This window comes from Tachyglossus aculeatus, chromosome X1, assembly GCF_015852505.1.
Source record: "Tachyglossus aculeatus isolate mTacAcu1 chromosome X1, mTacAcu1.pri, whole genome shotgun sequence".
Taxonomy (NCBI): Eukaryota; Metazoa; Chordata; class Mammalia; order Monotremata; family Tachyglossidae; genus Tachyglossus; species Tachyglossus aculeatus.
In genome coordinates this window covers 59,935,328-59,955,099 of record NC_052101.1, presented here as the reverse complement: position 1 = coordinate 59,955,099, position 19,772 = coordinate 59,935,328, and the positions used below count along the sequence as shown (strand labels likewise).

The window sequence follows — 19,772 nt, the reverse complement described above, 5'->3', positions numbered from 1 at the left end:
TAAAGGGCCTTACAATCTAATGGCTCCAGGAATTATGTTCAGCTCGGCTAAGTTTTCTAGTTGAGGCTGTTAAAAAAAAAATAACATGTCTGCTGGAGAAATAGTAAGACTTGACCAGTTTACTGAAGTTGTCTGTTTGTTTTAATTCTAAACCAATTTAAAGAACACAGATATCATTTGATTCATATGCAACCATGAGAAGATTTTAAAGTCAATGACAGTGGGGAAAGGGATGGTTAAAACTGGAGCTGGAAAGTACTGGAAGGGATGGAGCCTATTTTTATGTGGCTAAACTGAAAAAGTTGATATACCGGTAAAATGAGGTTTGCGGCATGTTCTTTGTAATAGAATTCAGAGATATGAGAAGATGCAGGATATGATCATCCAATCCATTTAGATTCCACTGTGGTCTCTTCCCACAAATGTACATGGAAAGCAAAATGGTGTATTCTTACATCAAGAGCTAATGTCAACCACGGGCAGACAGTATGAAAGGTAATGGCTTAGTCCTACTGCTCTCAAATATTTTCTCCCATTTTTTCAGATTCTAAAGTGAAATTCAGGCCCTCCCCTAAAGTCAGGATTAAGCTGCAATCAGAGTAGGGAAGTCTCTCAGCACCTAGTTGTCTTCATAGTGGTGGCCCTGTTTAAAGCTGTAATCTTTTGCATCTTGGTCACCAAAAAGAAAAAAGAGAAAAAAGAAGGATTTTTTTTGCTGCTGTAAGCTCTCCGTTTCCTGTCTGAAATTTGGCATTCTTAAATAAGGATGTACCCCTGTATTGTCAGCAAAAAAAAAGAGGGGTAAGCAGGGAATCTGCTTCCTCTGTCAGTTTTTAGGGCAGCCACAGAGGAAGAAGTCTCGTGTGTAAACCTGATTCCAGATGAAGTAAACAGGAAGTTTCCTGAAGGACCACAGGGTTCCCTAGAGGCTGTCCAGACAGCCGGTTATTAAAGTTGGCCTGATGGGCACGAGATAAAATTTGGGGGCTGGAATTGTCTCCAAGAGGGCTATTTTGCTTCCATCCTTCAAAAAACAAGAGAAAAAATTGCCAAATAGAATTTCTTTCTGTCTTCAGTTCTGGAGAAAAAAAAAAAGCTTTCTGTCAGTGTTGGCTCAGGAGGTGGTTGTGGATCAATTCTGGTGATGCAGCTACTGAAATTCTCAATAAATAGATGAGGAAGGAATGGAAAAGGAGCGAACAAACAAAAACAGTATTAGGGTTTCTCCTGTCAGCTTAGTTTTATAAAAAAAGACACAAATCAATCAGTGGTTCTTACTGAGTGCTTTCTATGTGCAGAGCACTGTATTAAATGCTTGGGGCACTTGAGAGAGTCCAATACTGCAGAGTTAGTAGTCACATTCCCTGTCTAAAACAAGCTTGCAGTCTGGTGGGGGCAGACATTTATATAAATAAATAATTTATAACATAATTTAAAGATATGTATATAAGTGCTGTGGGGTTGAGGGTGCAGCAAATATCAAATGCCCAAGGATCACAGATCCAAGTGCACAGCTGACGCAGGAGGGAGAGGGAGCTGACGAAAAGAGGGCTTAATCGGGGAAGGCCTCTTGGAGGAGATGTGACATTCATAATGCCTTGAAGGTGGGGACAGTAGTGGTCCGACGTATATGGAGGGGCATGGAGTTCCAGGCTAGGGGAAGGATGTGGAAAAAGGGTGGTTGGTGAGATAGATGAGATCAGGACACAGAGAGTAAGTTGGTACTAGAGGAGCGAAGTGTTCAAGTTGGGCTGTAGTAGATAGGTGAGGTAGGAGGAGGCGAGCGGATTGAATGCTTTAAAGCCAATGGTAAGAAGTTTCTGTTCCATGCAGAGGTGAATGGGTAAACACTGGAGGTTATTAAAGAGCGGAGAGACGTGGACTAAAAATGTTTTTTTAGAAAGCTCCATGCAGTAGAATGAAGTATGGGCTGGAGTAGGGAGAGACAGGAGGCAAGGAGGTCAGCGAGGAGGCAGATGCAGTAGTCAAGATGGGATAGGATAAGTGCTTGGTTCAGCATGGTAGCAGTTTGGATGGAAAGGAAAGGGCAGATTTGAACAATAAGGTAATAACAGTACTGTGCTTGCAAAGGCCAAGAAACAGACTCTGTTTGGGGCTAAACAAAACCTAGGCCTTAGTTCAAAATGTAAGTAAATACTCATTTCTCATTTAAATATAATAACTCAAGAATTACACAGAATTATAGAGCAACATAGCTTGAGAGGTCATTTGGCCCATCTCTGCCCTGCCCAAGACATCCTACGGCATGTAATATAGATGGTTGAATAATCTGTTATTTAAGATCCTGCTGGAAAGAACTTTTGTGCCTTCTCTTGGTGACCTGTTCCAGTGATTTAGATCATACTGATGGGTTATATGGATATATAACCTGAATCTGTCATGCTGCCATTTAAACTCCAGTACTGCTTTAAAACTGGACTAGTCACCCAGTGTCTGGGGTGTTTTTGGTATAGCCCTGGCCATAGGCAGGGGGGAATAGATGTTTTGGGGTCAATAGCATGGGTTCTAATCCCAGCTCTGCCACTTGTCTGCTGTGTGACCTTGGGCAAGACACTTTACTTCTCTGGGCCTCAGTTACCTCATCTGTAAAATGGGTACTGAGACCATGAGCCCCCTGTGCAACAGGGACTATGTCCAACGCGGTTTGCTTGTATCCACTCCAGCACTTGGTACAGTGCCTGGCACATAGTAAGCACTTAACAAATACAATAATTATTAAGAGCACCAGGGTCTTTCCTCATGATAGTGCTTGAGCAGTGGTGTCTGTGTCCATCTAACAGATTCCTGACTTCCAGCTATCACAGACAGTAGAAAGTATTTTGATTATTGCTGTCCATTCAGCCCTTCTTACATTAGTAGCCAGGGAGAGCCAATTGGCCACTCTCATTGGTAAAGGGAGATTGACAGCCTTCCTGCAGTCCTGCCAGATCTCATTAGATGAGATGACAGTGGAAGAAGAAGCAGTGTTGTCTAGTGGAAAGAGCATGGATCTGCACTCTAAACCCAGCTCCTCCATTTGTCTGCTGCGTGACCTTGGACAAGTCACTTAACTTCCCTGTGCCTCAGTTTCCTCATCTGTAAAATGGGGATTAAATCCTACACCCTCCTACTGAGACCGGAAGCCCCATTTGGGATCATCTTTTATCTATCCCAGAACTTAGTACAGTGCTGGGCCCATAGTAGGCACTTAACAAGTACCATTATTATTACTATTATCATTCCTCTTCATATTCTTCCAGCATGCTGATCCTGGACGCAGCTAGCTAATGCCATTTTCCAAAGCCAATGGATGTGTCATTTGCAGATCTTTATCCTTCAGAAGCACTTTGATCGTATCTAGCATTTGCAAAGCATTATAAAGCTTATGTATGTTATCCTTCTGAGAGTAGGTAGGAAATAGGCATTATCTGCGTTTTACAGATGTTCAGATGGGAACCAGAAAGATGGAAGTCATCATCATCATCATTGTAACTGTTTTATTGCATTTCTACTACATGCAGCACACTGTACTACACCCTGAGGGAAGAGTTCGGAGAGGGAATTGGGCACCCGTCCATGAAGAGCTCCTAGTCAAATGGAGGGGACAGGCAAATGCAAGCTTTCAATAGGAGAAATTCTCATGGTACAGAACATAAAACTAGAGAGTAGAGAGGGAGTTAGGAGGACTATTTCCCCATGCCCCAGACTGAATATAAACACCGCCTTCTGTCTTCTGGGGAATGAGCACTGTCACCACCATCTTCTCCAACTGTTTGAAGCCTTCTTAGTCTGGGAAAGAAGCAGTGAGGACAGCAACAGTGCCAGCCCATGCCTTAGTTCCCAAGGGTCAGGAACACTGCCCATCATTTCCACCAAGTTCCGCTTGCCCACTGCTTCTGCCCTGGCCTTGGAAAAGCCCTTGGTCCTTGGGCCCTAAAATGTGGCTTCTCAACACCACCGCCACCATCCTCGTAGGGTACCTCTTACGCATCCTCGTACCTCTGCTAAGGTAGGGCAGAACAACCTGCTGAAGCCAGTGGGAGATCCTTCTCTTAGCACTGTACCACTGCTTAAAAAGTACAAATAGTAGAAATATACACACATACAAGATTTACAGAGATATTCGAAGTCCTAAGGTAGCTGGCGAAGATGGCTTGGCCAGGGCAGTAAAGGATTGTGGGCATCAGGAGGGATGAGAGAGTTTTATGCAGAAGGGCTTTAAATGAAGGGAGGGATGTGATTTGGCTAAGGAGAGTGGGGTGGGTCTTAAGTCTGAGGCTAGAACTCAGATGACTTCATCCCCTTCCTGGACTTGAGGCTGCCAAGCTGTATTGCTCCTCCTGTTTCATGGGAATTTAATTCACTTCTAGAGACCTGTGATGAAGAACCAGGGAAAAGGGTCTGTGAGACTTGAATCTTCTTCTGTGTCTTCTAGGGTGCAGCTCTGGAGTGCAGCTTTGGAATTGATGAGACGTTTGAAGCCACCTGGGTCAACTCTTCAGCAGTGCAATGCAGCAATGTTGTGGTGAGTACGGGGACAAAGATCCTCCACATATCTGTCATTGACATTGAGAAGCAGTGTGGCTTAGCAGAAACAGCCCAGGCTTGGGAGTCAGAGGACGTGGGTTCTAATTCCGACTCTGCCACTTAGACCTTGGACAAGTCACTTAACTTCTCTGGGCCTCAATTCCCTCATCTGTATAATGGGAATTAAGACTGGGAGCCTCACGTGGTACAGCCTGATTATCTTGTTTCTACCCCGGTGCTTAGAATAGTGCTTGGTACATAGTAAGCGCTTAACAAATATCATTATTATTATTATTATCTACTTTGGGCTAAAGTCTCCATGGAAACAAATGATAAAGATTAAAGGGAGAACTTTATCTTCAAAATTACAAAAACTGGCTTCTTTCTGGTTGGAAGGATCCCAAGATCCTGGGGAGAAGAGAAAAATATTGTCTCATGAGAATGAGAGGTCCATTGGATCTGTGAGGGGCACAATCAAGGAACTTGCCCTTGATTGCTTTGGTTTGAGAGAATTCTGCCCAGTGGAGGTGGGGATGGACTAAATGACCATTTGGGGTCCTTTCTAGTTCTACAATTCTAGAATTCAAAGGATCCTCTTCCCCAACAGTTCCAATCCCAACATCTCTGAGTTTCCCTGGGGCCCCAGGAAAGTGAACCAGCTGTGTTCACTGAGCCTCTTGGATGGGGAAGGGCTTCCTCAGCCAGGGTCCTTCCCTGACCCAGTGACCTTGCATCCCTTTTAGCAAGTGGGATGTTTTAGGAGGTCAACAACCTCCAGGGTCTCTCATTCTCTCCATACCTGCTCATCAACAATAATTGTTTGCCAAGCACCCTCTGGGCATTGTACTCACCCAAGTGCTCTGCATATAGTCAGTGCTCAATAAATACCATTGACTTTTGATTAATTGATAACTGCCCTCAAGGAACTGTCAGGTGGGAGCTCTGAAGAATAGTTTGGTTTGAAAGACTTGGGGCTGTGGCATTAGCTCTGTCAAAACATGAAGGTAATATTTCCATATGGGTTGGAAATGTGTTAAGGATTGGTTTATTTATGAGAAGAAGGCCATTTAGATCAGTGTGAACCCTCCCTAAATAGGAAAAATTGCCCTTGGGTTCTTTAATGGTGGTTCATAAACAATTTGTGCTAAGGATTGTCTTGATCATTCACACTGTGGAAGAAAAACTTGACGGACTCTGTGTCGTGTTTGAATGGGTATGTTTGAGACAAGGTTATTACTACTAGAGCTTCTTCTAGCATAGTAGGGAGTGGTGGTTGACAGACAAATTTTCGTCTGTTAGTCAAGGCCTACTCAACTCTGAGCAATCCAGAGCTTCCTTATATACAATACAGCATCTAATTTACTCAAATTGTACAATATATTAGGTTAGGCAACAATAACTCCTTCGGACTGATTTCTCCATCCAGCCTCTGCCTTGTTCTCAAAGTGATTAAATCCCATTGAACAGCAGAGCAAGGGGGGTAGCTTTATCTTGTTCTCAGCTACTCCTTTCAGAAGACCAGCAAAGAGAAGATGTGTTGTGAATTGCTTGCCTTGACAACCAAGAGCACCCAGAGAGGATCAAGCAGGCCTAGAGCTAAAACTGCTTGGTGAGAAGGGGAGCAAGTGCAGGACCTTGACCTTTGTGTTTCCACAGCACTGAATTTCTGGGGTATCCTTTCTATGTTGGTACTTTTGTTTCCCCACTGTTCCCTTAGCCAGTTACTTAACCTCCAAGACCTTAGTCTTTCCTTTCCTTCCCACCAGCTCCTAGGACTTGCCCCTCAGAATATCCCCCCAAATCCCTACTCCTTCCACCATAGATCCTGATCTCCTCTCCCTTCCCCTCATAGTCCCTGGCATCCTCTTCTGACCTTATAAATGTTCCTTGCCACACAAACTAAAGAGAACCCCAGGACCTTAAGGCTATTTTGGGAGATACTGTCTTGTAGTTAAAGCCAGGAAGCCTGCAGCCATCTCCATTATGCAGAAGCTCCACCTAAAGGAGGTATTTTTGGATCCTAGGTGATTTGTTCCTTGATTTATTTTTTTTTCAAAGGTGATTTTTCTTTTTGAAGTCTTCACCCCCACAAATAGGGACTGGAATCACTTTTCCAAAAAGGGTGGAAAGAAAATTTCCCCTGAGAACATTTTGGGAAAAGGAGTTTTGGGCAGCTCATTTTTGTTTCTTAGATATTTTTTGTCCTGTTTGTTTCCACACAGTTTCAGCATTGCAGAACCATCTGTTGGCTGTTCCATGAAAAGTTTGAGGATTAAAAGCAAAATCTATTTTAGTTAACCCAGTACCATTGATGTTGTTCCGGATGGCCACCAAGGTCGCCGGGTGACTAAAGAATTAGTCAGACAGCATGTGACTGCCAAAAATTTTAATAAAGTTTTATTGGTAAGCCCAAAGACCGAATGGGGGTAACGCACCTGGCAGGCTCATTTCCTTAAGGGAAAAGGCCCCGAGTGCCCGATGCAATGGACTTATATACTGCTGTTGCTGATCACAATGATTGGTAGATTTGAAAACAGCATGGACCAGATTTGGTGCAGATTTGGTGCAGAGCTGGGCGGAGTCTATCTCCTTATTTGGTTTGGTTCCTGGACCCAGCCAGTGGGCTGCAGGGTCTAAGGCCCATACCAAACATGGCAACAGGACCGTGTACATTCAAACAATATCTGCAACCTTTCCATGGTGCATGGGGTCCCCATCAGCATGACTTTCTTTCTTACCTAGGACAAGGTCTGGACCACTGAGGAGAGTCACTGCTGAAATGGCAGTGAATTCAATAAGTAATGTTAAAGTAATTTGTGGATCATATAGTGTGTGTGTGTATGTGTGTGTGTGTGTGTGTGAGAGAGAGAAAGGAAGGGGGGAGGTTGTAGGGGTGTGGGTGTGGGTTGGAATCTGCATAGTAATCTCATAATTTAGTTCTACTTTATTGCTCCTTGTTCATTTGTTTCCTTCTACAGCTCCACACAAACAAAAAGAGCCAGATTTTTCCAGTAAACCTTCAGCTGAAGGATAAACCAGAGAGATTTATTGACAGCCCAGAGATGATGACAGGTTTGAGTTGATTTTTTTTAACATTCTTCCTCTTTGCTCAAACTAACAGCTCCTGTAAATCTCTGAAGTGAAAAGTGGGGAATTTCACACTCAGTTGCAAACATTCACACACAGACAAATATACATACCAACAAGCAAACACACACAGAGACAAGCTTTGTGACAGTCTATCAATAGACAGGCAGAGATTCACTCATCCTCACCCATCCTCACCACCACAAGCTTGTCATGATGCCAAAAGGGAGAATACAGAATGCTGAGTGTGTGTGTGTGTGTGTGTGTGTGTGTGTGTGTGTGTGTGTTTAATAAGAAGGCTTCTAACCATAAAATGTGTTATTGGTTCCCACACAAAAAGAAGAGGTAATGGGCTCTAAACAGGGTAAAGGGAGGCCCCTGAAATGCTTATGGAAATTCTCGTTTCATGTAAGTTTAAAAAACACACTTTGCTAGCAAAGGGGAGAACAAAAATAAGCAAACCCAGTCTTCTCCCCACCCCACTTTAAGACATAGTTTTACAGAAAAATAGTCTAGGATTCCTATGGAGTTGTCGCTGTGGACTTTGTAAGGAAGGCCTCATGACAAAGGAGAACTGAACAAATCCAACAAAATAAGAGGTTTCATCAGAGAGTGCTTGTTAGGAGTTCAGATAGAAGATGCTGTAGAAAAACAAAGTATAACTATTGATTTATTACACTTCATGATTCCCATTTATTATAAAATGGCATTGCCTAGTAAAATATTGTCATTCAACAGATGTTAATAACAGTACTCATTTGGAATACTTATAATTTCTGGGCATATTTAGAAGAATAGTACCAAAAAGTCAGTCTCTGCCATGAAGCTTTCCAGCTGCGATAAAAGTTGTGAAGTAACCTCAAGTCCTTCTCATCGGCAGAATTGGCAGAACTTGGTGACAAACTGGGAACATGAAGGAGAGAGGAGAGAGTTGAAGATGACTATGAGGCTATCAGCCTGTGGGCCTGGGGAGGATGATAATAGTCAGTCAGTCAATTGTATTTATTGAGTGCTTTCTGTGTACTAACTACTTGGGAGAGTACAATATAACAATAAACAGACACATTCCTTTCCCAGTGGAGTTGCCAGAAGTGATGGGGAAAGAGAAGAAGAAAAGATTTTCCCAAACTACAGGGTTTTGGGTGGTTTCTCTCTCTAGGAAGGCAGGTGGGAGACCACATTCCTTGGAATCACCATACTTCAGTATCAGAGACAGTGGATCCATGAAAGACTGATTCAGTAAAAAATACAGGGAGATTGAACAGAAAGGGAGACACTGAGAGAGAAGAATCCTGAAGAAGTTAAAAGAGCAACAGGAGTCCAGAAATCCCCATTGGAAAGGATACAGAGCATGGGTGAGGGGAAGGGAAGGACAGTGGAGCATTGCCACAGAAAATCAAAGCAAAGTGATTATTCTGCCAATAGGATGGAGAGCTGCAGAGATCCCATGTGGATAAACAGAATTAGAAAAATGCAACATAAATTAACCAAATTTTTTTTAAGTGCTAAATTATATTGCAGTGGGAATGAGTGCCCAGTTCTTCTGGGAAATCCTCAGGATCAGAGCCAAGGTTGCCTTAGTTCAAGCAGCACACAAACTCTTATGTCTCCCTGCTCCTCTCCAGATGATTTACGGCCCCCATGCATGGTTTGGTTCTTTGATGGTGAAACCTATTACTAGGAAAAGAAAGTGTAGGCTCGGGTGTTCACTCAGTTCTTTCTTCTGCTGTAGTGGAGGTGTACAACTGTGCCATGGGCAGCTCAGACTGTTCCCAATGCCTGGGGAGAGAAGATCTGGGGCATCGTTGTATCTGGAGTGAGGGCTGCCGACTCTATACCCATCACCAACCCATCACCATGCCGTGCCCTGCACCTGAGATCAGGAAAGTAAGTTTTTTATGGGCACACACATGTGTGTGTGCCCATGCATTCATCCCAACCAACATTTCATTCCTATAGTCACACACATGCATAGGCCTGCAAATTCACCAACAAACATGCACCATCATTCCTGTAATTTTACATTAGCTCTCCCAAGGAAATGACAGGGTCAAAGGGGTTTTCTTACAGTTCCATTTGACCATTATTGGTCATGGAGCTGACCTTTCAAGGAGTGGAAGCAACTAAGAGATGATCTTTGGCCCTCTGTTAGGTTCTGATTTTAAATGTTACAATAAAGGCATAGGCAGAGTTCCAAAAATTACTGAGGCCATTTTTACAGGTCTCCCTTAATCTCCCTCTTTGACTTTAAGTTAGCTAGATCTGAACAACCTGGGGAAATAAATGAAGTCAACGTCCCATACCAGTCACCCAGCATCCACTGTCCTGATTGTAGGCATGTGGACAAGTGGCTAGTTGCAAGATTGTATTATTCTTCTTTCCTGATTAAATGCAACATTGTTTAGGGCCTTTGACTCCCCAAAATGCCAGGAAGACTAAATCAGTGCAGCATCTCTACAGCTGTTGGGGCTGAGTAGGGTGGTTGGGAAGCATTCCAAGGTCAGCTGATGAATCTCACCTCTATAAGTTGAATCCCAAATCCTGCTGTCCGGGATGTAATCCTTGGGGCATATATGAACCCATCCTAAAACTTGGGCTGCCCAAAGAATGGGTTACTGCTCCCACAACTATTCAGAGAGTAGATCAAGTTTGGGCTAGGCCTGTGTTAGAGAAGTTTGCTCCTCTTCAGAACTCTGAAATTTGGGTTTTCATAGTATAAAGGTACCCAGTGGGTTTCTGAGCCACGTTCTTCTGAGCAGCTAGAAGTTGGAGAAACCTAGAGGAGGCTAGGGTGGAGAGAGATGGGATGAAGTGAGAGAAAGGTGAACTTTGATCTTGACCATAACCCAGAAATGAGAAGATCACAGAAGAGGTGAAAAATAGTGATGTGATAAGATTTCCAAGCCAGTTGCATTGGATTTGAGGAGCATTTTCATTCCATTTGAAATTAAGGCCAGGACCTGGGAGACTGCTAGGTGGAGGGATGAGGAAGGAGGGAGGGTTTCCTGTTTTATTAGAATTGGTTCTCTTTCCTTCTTCTCACTGTGCAAGTCTATAAGTCTTTACTGCCCAACTCTCTTCCTAATAAGAAGGAACAGGAAAGTAAGGAAATGCCATGGTGGGGGATTTACTCTCTCCCTCTTCCTCTTTCTCTCTCCTAGCCACCCCCCCCACCTCCATTCATATGGGTGGGTGTGAGTGTGAGTATAGGGGGAGAAGACAGAAAGGACCCCCATGATGGTAAGATTAGAAGGATGACTGAAAGCCCCTGGATCGAGTCCTGGAGATGAGTCTGCTGCTTCCCAAGAGCAGGAACATTGGTGCTACTTGACACTCTGTTCTCTTCCCAAAATTGGGGCTGGAATATTGTGGTAAAGCCTTGCCTCTCTATTCAGCCTGAGGAATGTTTCATGCCCCAGGCCAACAACAACAGCATCTGGCCATGAGATCTCTCTCACATCACTGGCCTGGGATGCTCTTTTCTAAGCATGTTCTGTCCCCTCAACCCAAACCCTCCATCGCAGAAACACAAGCAGGCAAATAACTTTCTCCAGAATGGAGAGAGACATTTAAGGATCAGAGGAATCAGAGGAGTGGCCCAGAGCTCAACAGGGAAACAGTATTACCTGTATTTTCCAGCTGAAAGGGAAGGTCCTCTGATTCCATTCTGCTCTTTAGGCCCTCCTGTCCTGTCCCATTTCACCCTGCCTCCTTCCCAGGTCAGTGTCACCTCCACACTGAATCTGGTCTAAACGGGATGGTTAATAAGAGTGGGATGAGATGTAGCTATGCCTGAATTGAAAGAAGGAAAATGTGAATCCCGGCAAACCCGCTGATGGGGAGACCCCTGAAGGGAGTATCAGGCTAAATCATCCAACAGAGGGGTAGAGACAAGCATGGGAAACATCTGAAGGACTAAGACTGAGTCTTTTCCTAGGATTAACGCTCACTCAGCCTCCATTCCCTCCAATTCCAGGCTGTCGCCAGCCTTTTAAATCTACAAACCTTCTACCTCTGCACTGTGGGGATTGCTTGGAAGTAGAGGCCTTTTCTGACTGTGGACAGAGTATTAAAGGGCAGGGACACTCACCCCCTCCTGCAGCCCCTGCTTCATTCAGCATAGCTTCTCAAGCACAGACCCCTTTTTCTCAACCCACTCTCCTCAAGGGTGGCTTTGCCCAAACCCTTTCTCACTTCCCTTTGTCTCTGTGATAGATCGAGCCCCTGAATGGACCCCTGAACGGAGGAACTCTTCTAACCATCAGAGGGAGAAACTTGGGCCGCCGGTTCAGCGACGTGGCACACGCAGTCAGGATTGGCAGTGTGGAGTGTGAGCCACTCCCAGACAGATACACTGTCTCTGAGGAGTGAGTAGCCTGAAGGGTGCAGAGAAACCTGTACCTGGATAGCTCGTCTGAGCCTCCAATTAGGTAGCGTGGTTCTCATTTCCCATCCTCCTTGATTGACACCAGGGTCTGGTCCTGAGTTGGGGACTTCAGGGATCCAGTCCCTCCCTACCCTCATGCCAGGAGCAAAGATAGCCAGTGGGGTGACCTGAATTCACTGGCTCTTAGGAGTCTGTGGGAGTATAAACCAATCAGCTTTCCAGGTGTCCCCCTAGCTTGAAATTTGTGCCCGTCAGACAGCTGTTTGTGGCTGATAGGCCCCGTCCAACTTGCTCTGGCCAGGGGCCCACAGAACTCACACAAAATCCCTCCATGTAGTTGGCACCGACCTCCTTGGCAAACTCAGCAGCAGAGAAAGTGGGTGCCAACCAGCCTTGAAGCTTCTGCAGCCGCCCAACCTCAGGCAGCGATCCCTCTTCAGGACACCACCCTCACTCTTCATTTTAGGATGGGGGACAGTGCTATGCCACTGCCTCCATGGAGGTCCCATTGGCACTTTTCACTGGCTTGACACATACATGTGGTTTTATGTCTCAGAGCACTTGGGAAGAAGGAGTTATATCAGTAAGACTACCACATCTCATTAGTCCCTTTAGCTCATATTTGCAAACGGATCTGGGAGGGGATAACTATTTCCATTTCCATTTCTATTTCCATTTCCTCATCCATCTCCCTCCTTCCCCCTGCCCCTACCCCTTTCTTTCTATGAATTAGGATTGTGTGCTGGACTGGAGCATCCCAGAGTATCTTTTCGGACGTTGTGACGGTGAATGTGAGCAAGGAGGGAAAGTCCCGGGAGCGCTATTCCTATGTGGTGAGTTTTGGTTGTTTTTTTTTTATGGTGTTTGTGATAAGCCCCTACTATGTGCCAAGCACTATTCTATGTGCTGGGGTAGATGCAGACTAACCAAGTTGGGCACAGTCCAGTCCCACATGAGGCTCACAGTCTTAATCCCTATTTTACAGATGAGGTAACTGAGGCACAGAAAATTTAAGTGGCTTGTCCAAGGTCACACAACAGGATTAGAACCCAGGTCCTTCTGACACTCAGGCCTGTGCTCTATCCACTAGGCCACGCTGCTTCTCACTAGGCCACACTTCTTCTCTGAGTGTAGAGGTGAATTTGGGGAGGGGCTGCCCCCAAAATGAAAACTGTACATACACACCTGGAGCTGGGGTAGTTCACAGACAGACAGACAGCCTGGGGAAGTAGACATACGGATATACACAGGACTAGAAGGACACTCCTAGGCACTCAATCATCTCTCCTCCTCCTACTTTACTCGCTGATCTCCCACTAGAACCCAGCCCACACATTTCTCCCCTCTAATGCCAACGTATTCACCATATCTCATCCTCCTGTATCTCACAGCTGACCCCTGTCCCCTGTCCCCTGTCCTCCCTCTGGCCTGGAACTCACCGCCACCTTCATATCTGACAGACAATTACTCTCCACTTCTCCAAAGCCCTACTAATATCACAACTCCTCCAAGAGGCTTTCCTTGACTTAGTCCTCCTTTCCCCTATCTGCCCTTCCCTTTGAATCACTTATGCATTCTGACCTGTACCACCTAAGCACTTGATATTCATTTCACCCTCAGCCCCAGAGCACTTTTATACATATCCTTATACTCTGTCATTTCCCCTACTGTAATTTATTTTAATGTCTGTCTCTTCCTCGAGACTGTAAGCTCCATGTGGGTAGAGATTGTATCTACCAACTCCTCTATTGTATTGTACTGTGTCTCCCCATTCCTCAAGGACATCCAATGGCTGCCCATCCACCTCCACATCAAACAGAAACTCCTTACCACAGCTTTCGAGCACTCAATCAGCTCACCCCACCCTACCTCACCTCACTAAATCTCCTACAGCAGCACAGCTCCTCCGCTCCGCTCCACTCCTCTAGCACCAGCTTACTCGCTGTTCCCCTGTCTCATCTAACTTGCCGCCAGCCCCTTTCCCACATCATCCCCCAAGCCTGGAACTCCCTGCACCTCTGTATGTGCCAGACTACCACTCTCTCCACCTTCAAAGCATTACTCAGATCACATCACCTCCAAGAGGCCTTCCCTGATTAAGCCCTCTTTTCCCCGGCTCTCTCTCCCTTCTGTGATGTTTACGCAACTCAATCTGGAAACTTTGGACACTTGGTAGTCTCCTCACCCCCAACCCCACAGCACTTATGTACATTTCTTTAAATTATATATTATAAATTATTTATTTATATTAATCTATATCTCCCCCTCTAGACTATAAGCTTTTTATGGGCAGGGAACGTCTGCTAATTCTGTTGTATTGTACTTTCCCAGGCTCTTAGTACATAGTACATAGTAAACACTGAGTAAATACGAGTGATTGATTGATACTCCCCCAGGTGTTTAGTCTAGTGTCCTGCATACAGTAAGCACCCAGTAAAAATCACTGATTTGATTGATTGACACTCGGGGAAAGAAGTTGGGGTTTGGAAGGGAGGCCATTTGCCACTTGAATGAAGCCAGGGATGGGTACAACCCAGAGCAACTTTTCCCCACTGAGGCTGGGGCTGGAAGAGAGCCTATCACCAGGAGCCCTGCCATGGCTCCACCTTCCAGTTGTGCCCCTTCTGGCCCAGTTTGCTCTACTATGAGAAAGATCAGCACAGAGGCTTTAGAGGCTGCAGCTCTGGACCTTGGGCTAAAAGGGAACCTGCAAACTATATTACATAACTCTATTGTACTCTCCCAAGTGCTTAGCACAGTGCTCTGTGCATCATCATCATCATCAATCGTATTTATTGAGTGCTTACTGTGTGCAGAGCACTGTACTAAGTGCTTGGGAAGTACAAGTTTGCAACATATAGAGACAGTCCCTACTCAACAGTGGGCTCACAGTCTAAAAGGGGGAGACAGAGAACAAAACCAAACATACTAACAAAATAAAATAAATAGAATAGATATGTACAAGTAAAATAAATAAATAAATAGAGTAATAAATATGTACAAACATATATACGTATATACAGGTGCTGTGGGGAAGGGAAGGAGGTAAGATTGGGGGGATGGAGAGGAGGACAAGGGGGAGAGGAAGGAAGGGGCTCAGTCTGGGAAGGCCTCCTGGAGGAGGTGAGCTCTCAGTAGGGCCTTGAAGGGAGGAAGAGAGCTAGCTTGGCGGATGGGCAGAGAGAGGGCATTCCAGGCCCGGGGGATGACGTGGGCCGGGGGTCGATGGCGAGACAGGCGAGAACAAGGTACGGTGAGGAGATTAGCGGCAGAGGAGCGGAGGGTGCAGGGTGGGCTGATAAGTCTTCCTTAATGTAACACATGTTCCTGTTGAGGTGGTCAAGGGTTTCCATGTCCTCGGAGTCCAGCTGGAAATCAAACACCTGCATGTTCTCTTGTATCCGCTTCTCGTTGAAGCTCTTGGTCAGAACCACAGCCCCACGCTGCAGCTGGTTGTGCAGGGAAACCAGGGCCGGGGTGCGGTTGTGTTTCTTGGCGACAGCGCCCAGCACCGGGTCCTCCAGCAGCACTGGGGTACTCTGATCCACCCAGAGCTTATTTCTCTGCGACCCCAGCACACTATATGCCACCAAGGTGATGTCGTTGGCCTTGCAGAACTCCAGCAGTTTGCTCTGGTTGAGATAAAGGTGACACTCCACCTGATTGCAGACGGATTTGTACTTAAGTCCTGGCTTAGACAAGATCATCTCCAGGTGTTTGCGGCTGAAGTTGGAGACACCGATGGATCTGACCAAGCTGGCATCTTTGCATGCCTCCAGGGCCTCCCATGTAGTTCGAAGGTCTACGTCATCTGGGGTTGGTTTCTTGTTTCCATCCAGTGGTAGAAACTCTTCTCCGGGCTTAAAAGAGTAGGGGTAGTGGATGATGAAGAGATCGAGATAATCCAGCTGCAGGTCCTTCAGCGATTGCTCCAGACGTTTCTGAACCAACTCTGGGCGGTGATAAGTGGACCACAGCTTCCCGGTGTAAAATATGTCCTCCCTCTTGACGGTGCCATCTGCCATCTGTGCATGGTGGCTGCTCAATAGGTAGTATTGATTGATGGATTCAATGATATTCATGAAAATAGAAAGTGTATGATCTATAGTTTCAGGCATATGTAACAGCTGTTCTTATGGGAAAAATGGGCTATTTTGAATTAAAAATTATTGTACAGGTTTTAAAACTGAAATGTAGCCAAAGAACAGCATTATGGTTATTTAAAAGGAGGGTTGAGTATAGTGTTAATTGCCTCAATGTCAGAACTGTGATCGTTGAGGATTAAATTAGGAAAATGACTGGTATACGGGGGCCCCAGAAAATCTAATAGGCCCAAGTCTGGAGAAGACTTAATCCAACCTTGGAAAGGCGAAAGGAATGTCTTCATTCCAGCAACTCTAGTCCCACTGGGCAATCGCCAAAACCATTCAGCCAAGGTCCTGAGATCTATGCTTTGAGAAGAAGCGTGGCCTAGTGGAAAGAGCACAGGACTGGGAGTAACAGGACCTGGGTTCTAATCCTGGCTCTGCCATTTGCCTGCAGCGTGACCTTGAGCAAGTCACTTAACTTCTCTGTGCCTCAGTTACCTCATGGTGGAAGAAGTTACATGTATGTGCACCTGTAATGTATGGGTCTGTGTCTGTACATATGAGTAGATGATGGATCACCACTAAAAGTGGCTATTTAGTTCAGTGCATTCCATCCTGATAATCCATCCTACAAGACAGATGCAAACTATTCGGCTCCTGGACAGAGGGAAGAAGATGAGAAACCCAGAGAGCAAAGGGCTTTGGAGGGAGACAATCCATCTCACTGGCTCTGCAGCACCAGGGATCAATAATGCATTTCTGCCACTCTGCCATTCCCCAGGAAAAGGAACCACTGTCTCCCGAGCCTGGGGCCTTTCTCTCACCTGGTCTGGTCAGCTAGAGGCAGTGCTCCCAAATACCCTGCTCTTGAGTGGCAGGGGAGATTATAGCAGGCTTTCTATTTCTTCATACCCCTGCATGTGTGTCCTGCACATTTCTTATATTTAACTGTCCCTCGGGAACTCTCCAGAGAGTGGGGTGTGTTCCAAGTGGACCAGGATTGAAATCCTAGTCCCTATCTTGATAGGACTGCATGCATGGCCCTACCCTTTCCTCCAACTCTGGGGCACTCTCAATCAATCAACCAACTAATTAATCAATGGGATTAATTGAGCATTTACCGTGTGCACAGCCCTGTGTTAAGCACCTGGGAGAATACAATACAACAGAGTTGGTAGCTTACAGTCTGCCATGGAAGGAGGCAGGAGCCATTGACAGCCTCTGAGGTTTGTGAAAAGAAACTCAATGTGAGTCTCCGTGAATATCAGGGGTTGGTTGATTCAGCCAAGAAGGCCTCACCTCTCTTTTCTGCTCTTTAGCTCCCAGTGGTATACTCCATGGAACCAGATGTTGGCCCCAAAGCTGGAGGAACCAAAGTGACCATCCGAGGAAGTGACCTAGATGTGGGGTCTGAGCTCCATGTCCTCATCAATGACACCAAGCAGTGTACAGATCTCATGTATGTTTGGGAGTGGGGACTGGCTAGGAAGTTGGGCAGTGACTGTGCAGACGGAATGTCGTCTGCCCAGGAAGCCGACACGGAGACCTGACCTCCTCCCGGGCACCAGGAAGCAGATGTTAGCCGAGGCTCCTCTATCTCCATGGGACTACCCAGTCAGGCTCTGTGCCCAGAGCTATCCCAGATCCGATAGGCATGTGGAGCATTAAAAACTTCCTGCTGTGGTGGTATGACCAAGTGATGATGCACCATGGGGTTTCCAGGGCTTCAGGAGCCCCTAACTGTTCCCCTGACCCTTACTGCTGTGAACTGGGGAGGAAATGGACCTTTTGGATCAGTCTCCCTGCTGAGAAAAAGCAGATGGAAAATCATTGAGCCATGTTTGTGAGATGCTTGGAGATCCACGGATTCAGGGTGGTGGTTGGGGGCGGGGAGGGCGTTAGCTCAGAGGAGGGGTTGGAGGTGGCGGCCACTCTGGCTGGTTTTCCCAGTACCTCCCCAGGACCCTTCCCTGATACTCAATCCAGAGGTCCCCCCTGAGCTCCTTCCCGTTATTTTTCTTGCAGGGTTTGAATGCAGGATAGCTTCCTGGGGAGTCTGGTATGACCTGGGTTTTGCTCCCTTCTCATGGAGTTTGTGAAGGCACCAGAGGAGGCTCTGGCCATCGCCTCGGGGCTCGTAGAGGGACAGCATCTGGCCCACCTTTCACCCCAGGGTTCAATCCCAGCTCTGAGATCTCTCACCCTCCTAGATTCTGCCTGCTTTTCATTGGCTTGGGCCTTTCACTCTCCCTTCCCAGGCGCATAGACAGCACCATCACATGCACCATGCCAAGCGTGGAGCTGACCACTACAGTGAGGGTCTGTGTCCAGTTTGAGAACAAGTCCTGCATGAGCAGCAACATCACTTTTAACTACATGAAAAATCCAGTCATTACAGACATCAACCCCAAGAAGAGCCTGATCAGGTGAGGCCCAGAAACCTGGATTCAAGTGCTAATTTTCATCTTCTGTAAATAAATAATAATAATTATTATTATGGCATTTGTTAAGCACTTACTACGTGCCAAGCACTGTACTCTAAGTGCTGGGGTAGATACAAGATAATTGGGTCGGATGCAGTCTCTGTCCGACATGGGGCTCACAGTCTTAATCCCCATTTTACAAATGATGGAACTGAGGCACAGAGAAGTTAAGTGACTTGCCCAAGGTCACACAGCAGATGTGGAGGAGCCGGGATTAGAATCCATGACTTTATGATTCCCAGGCCCATGCTCTATCCACTAGGCCATGCTGCTTCTCAAATGTACATGCTGTGCTCACCAGCTCTTCTCCCTTCACATTCCCCCCAAACACATTTTGAATGCATAAAATCAAATTAATCAGTAATGAGGGCAATAATAATGATAGCATTTATTAAGTGTTTACTATGTGCAAAGCACTGTTCTAAGCACTGGGGGAGATACAAGGTGATCAGGTTGTCCCACGGGGGCTCACAGTCTTAATCCCCATTTAACAGATGAGGGAACTGAGGCACAGAGAAGTTAAGTGATTTGCCCAAAGTCACACAGCTGACAAGTGGCGGAGCTGGGATTTGAACCCATGACCTCTAACTCCAAAGCCCGTGTTCTTTCCACTGAGCCACGCTGCTTCTCAATCTGTTGCAATCCTATTCAACCCCAAATTAAGTGCATCAACACACAGGAAATTCAGAGCAGACTTATAAACCAATCAGTTTAATCCCTTTCTGTGTCAGGAGAAGCAAGAGTGAAGGCAGGACCCTCCTCTGGTGCACGCTGGCCTGCCCTGATGCTTCCGTGGGCAGAAACCACCTGAATTAGGGACCAAAGAAATAGCCAGTCAGGACAAGGTCATAGACCGGAGCAAAGGAAAGGCTGGCTATAGGGCAGGGCTGGACACACAGGCTTCAATGGAAAAGTGTATGGAGGGGCAGGTCAGTGTGTGGAGTTTCAGTGGCAGGCATAATGACAGCCAGCAAAAGGCTGCAGGCTGGGTGGGAGACAGCTGTAGAGAACTGAGGATGGCCTAGTGAAGCTTGCAGGTCAGGGCCAAGAAGCTGGGGCAGAGCTGGGCTGCAGATCTCAGTGAACTGAGCCATGACCTGGAGTCTCTGCTTGGGAGTTCTAAATCCAGATCTTATCTTGGCTCAGTGAGGGACCTTGAGGGCCACCTGCCCCCTCCCTTGGGCCTTAGACTCCCCATTT

The 19,772-nt window shown here is 46.1% G+C and overlaps 2 protein-coding genes across 2 annotated transcripts in view; one reads left to right on the top strand and one right to left on the bottom strand.

Annotated features, from left to right (window-relative positions):
* PLXND1 (plexin D1) overlaps nt 1–19,772 on the top strand; it is a 162,663-nt gene that overhangs the window by 88,508 nt on the left and 54,383 nt on the right. Inside the window, 7 exon segments of the mRNA XM_038772458.1 lie at nt 4,436–4,525; nt 7,506–7,599; nt 9,347–9,501; nt 11,830–11,981; nt 12,735–12,834; nt 17,409–17,548; nt 18,348–18,515. Of these exon segments, the coding sequence (XP_038628386.1) occupies nt 4,436–4,525; nt 7,506–7,599; nt 9,347–9,501; nt 11,830–11,981; nt 12,735–12,834; nt 17,409–17,548; nt 18,348–18,515 (899 nt within the window).
* On the bottom strand, nt 14,581–16,119 carry LOC119950074 (aldo-keto reductase family 1 member C3 homolog). Its single transcript, XM_038772018.1, has 2 exons — nt 15,289–16,119; nt 14,581–14,640 (listed from the first exon to the last, which is right to left on the bottom strand). Exons 1-2 carry the CDS (start codon nt 16,117–16,119, stop codon nt 14,581–14,583), a joined length of 891 nt encoding a protein of 296 aa, XP_038627946.1.

Excerpts from the sequence above, each read along its gene's own strand:
- LOC119950074 (XM_038772018.1), bottom strand. The coding sequence starts at position 16,119 with ATGCCTGAAACTATAGATCATACACTTTCTATTTTCATGAATATCATT. Across the intron at positions 14,641-15,288 it reads AAGACTTATCAGCCCACCCT|AGCAAACTGGGCCAGAAGGG; the intron begins GCACCCTCCGCT and ends TTCTCATAGTAG.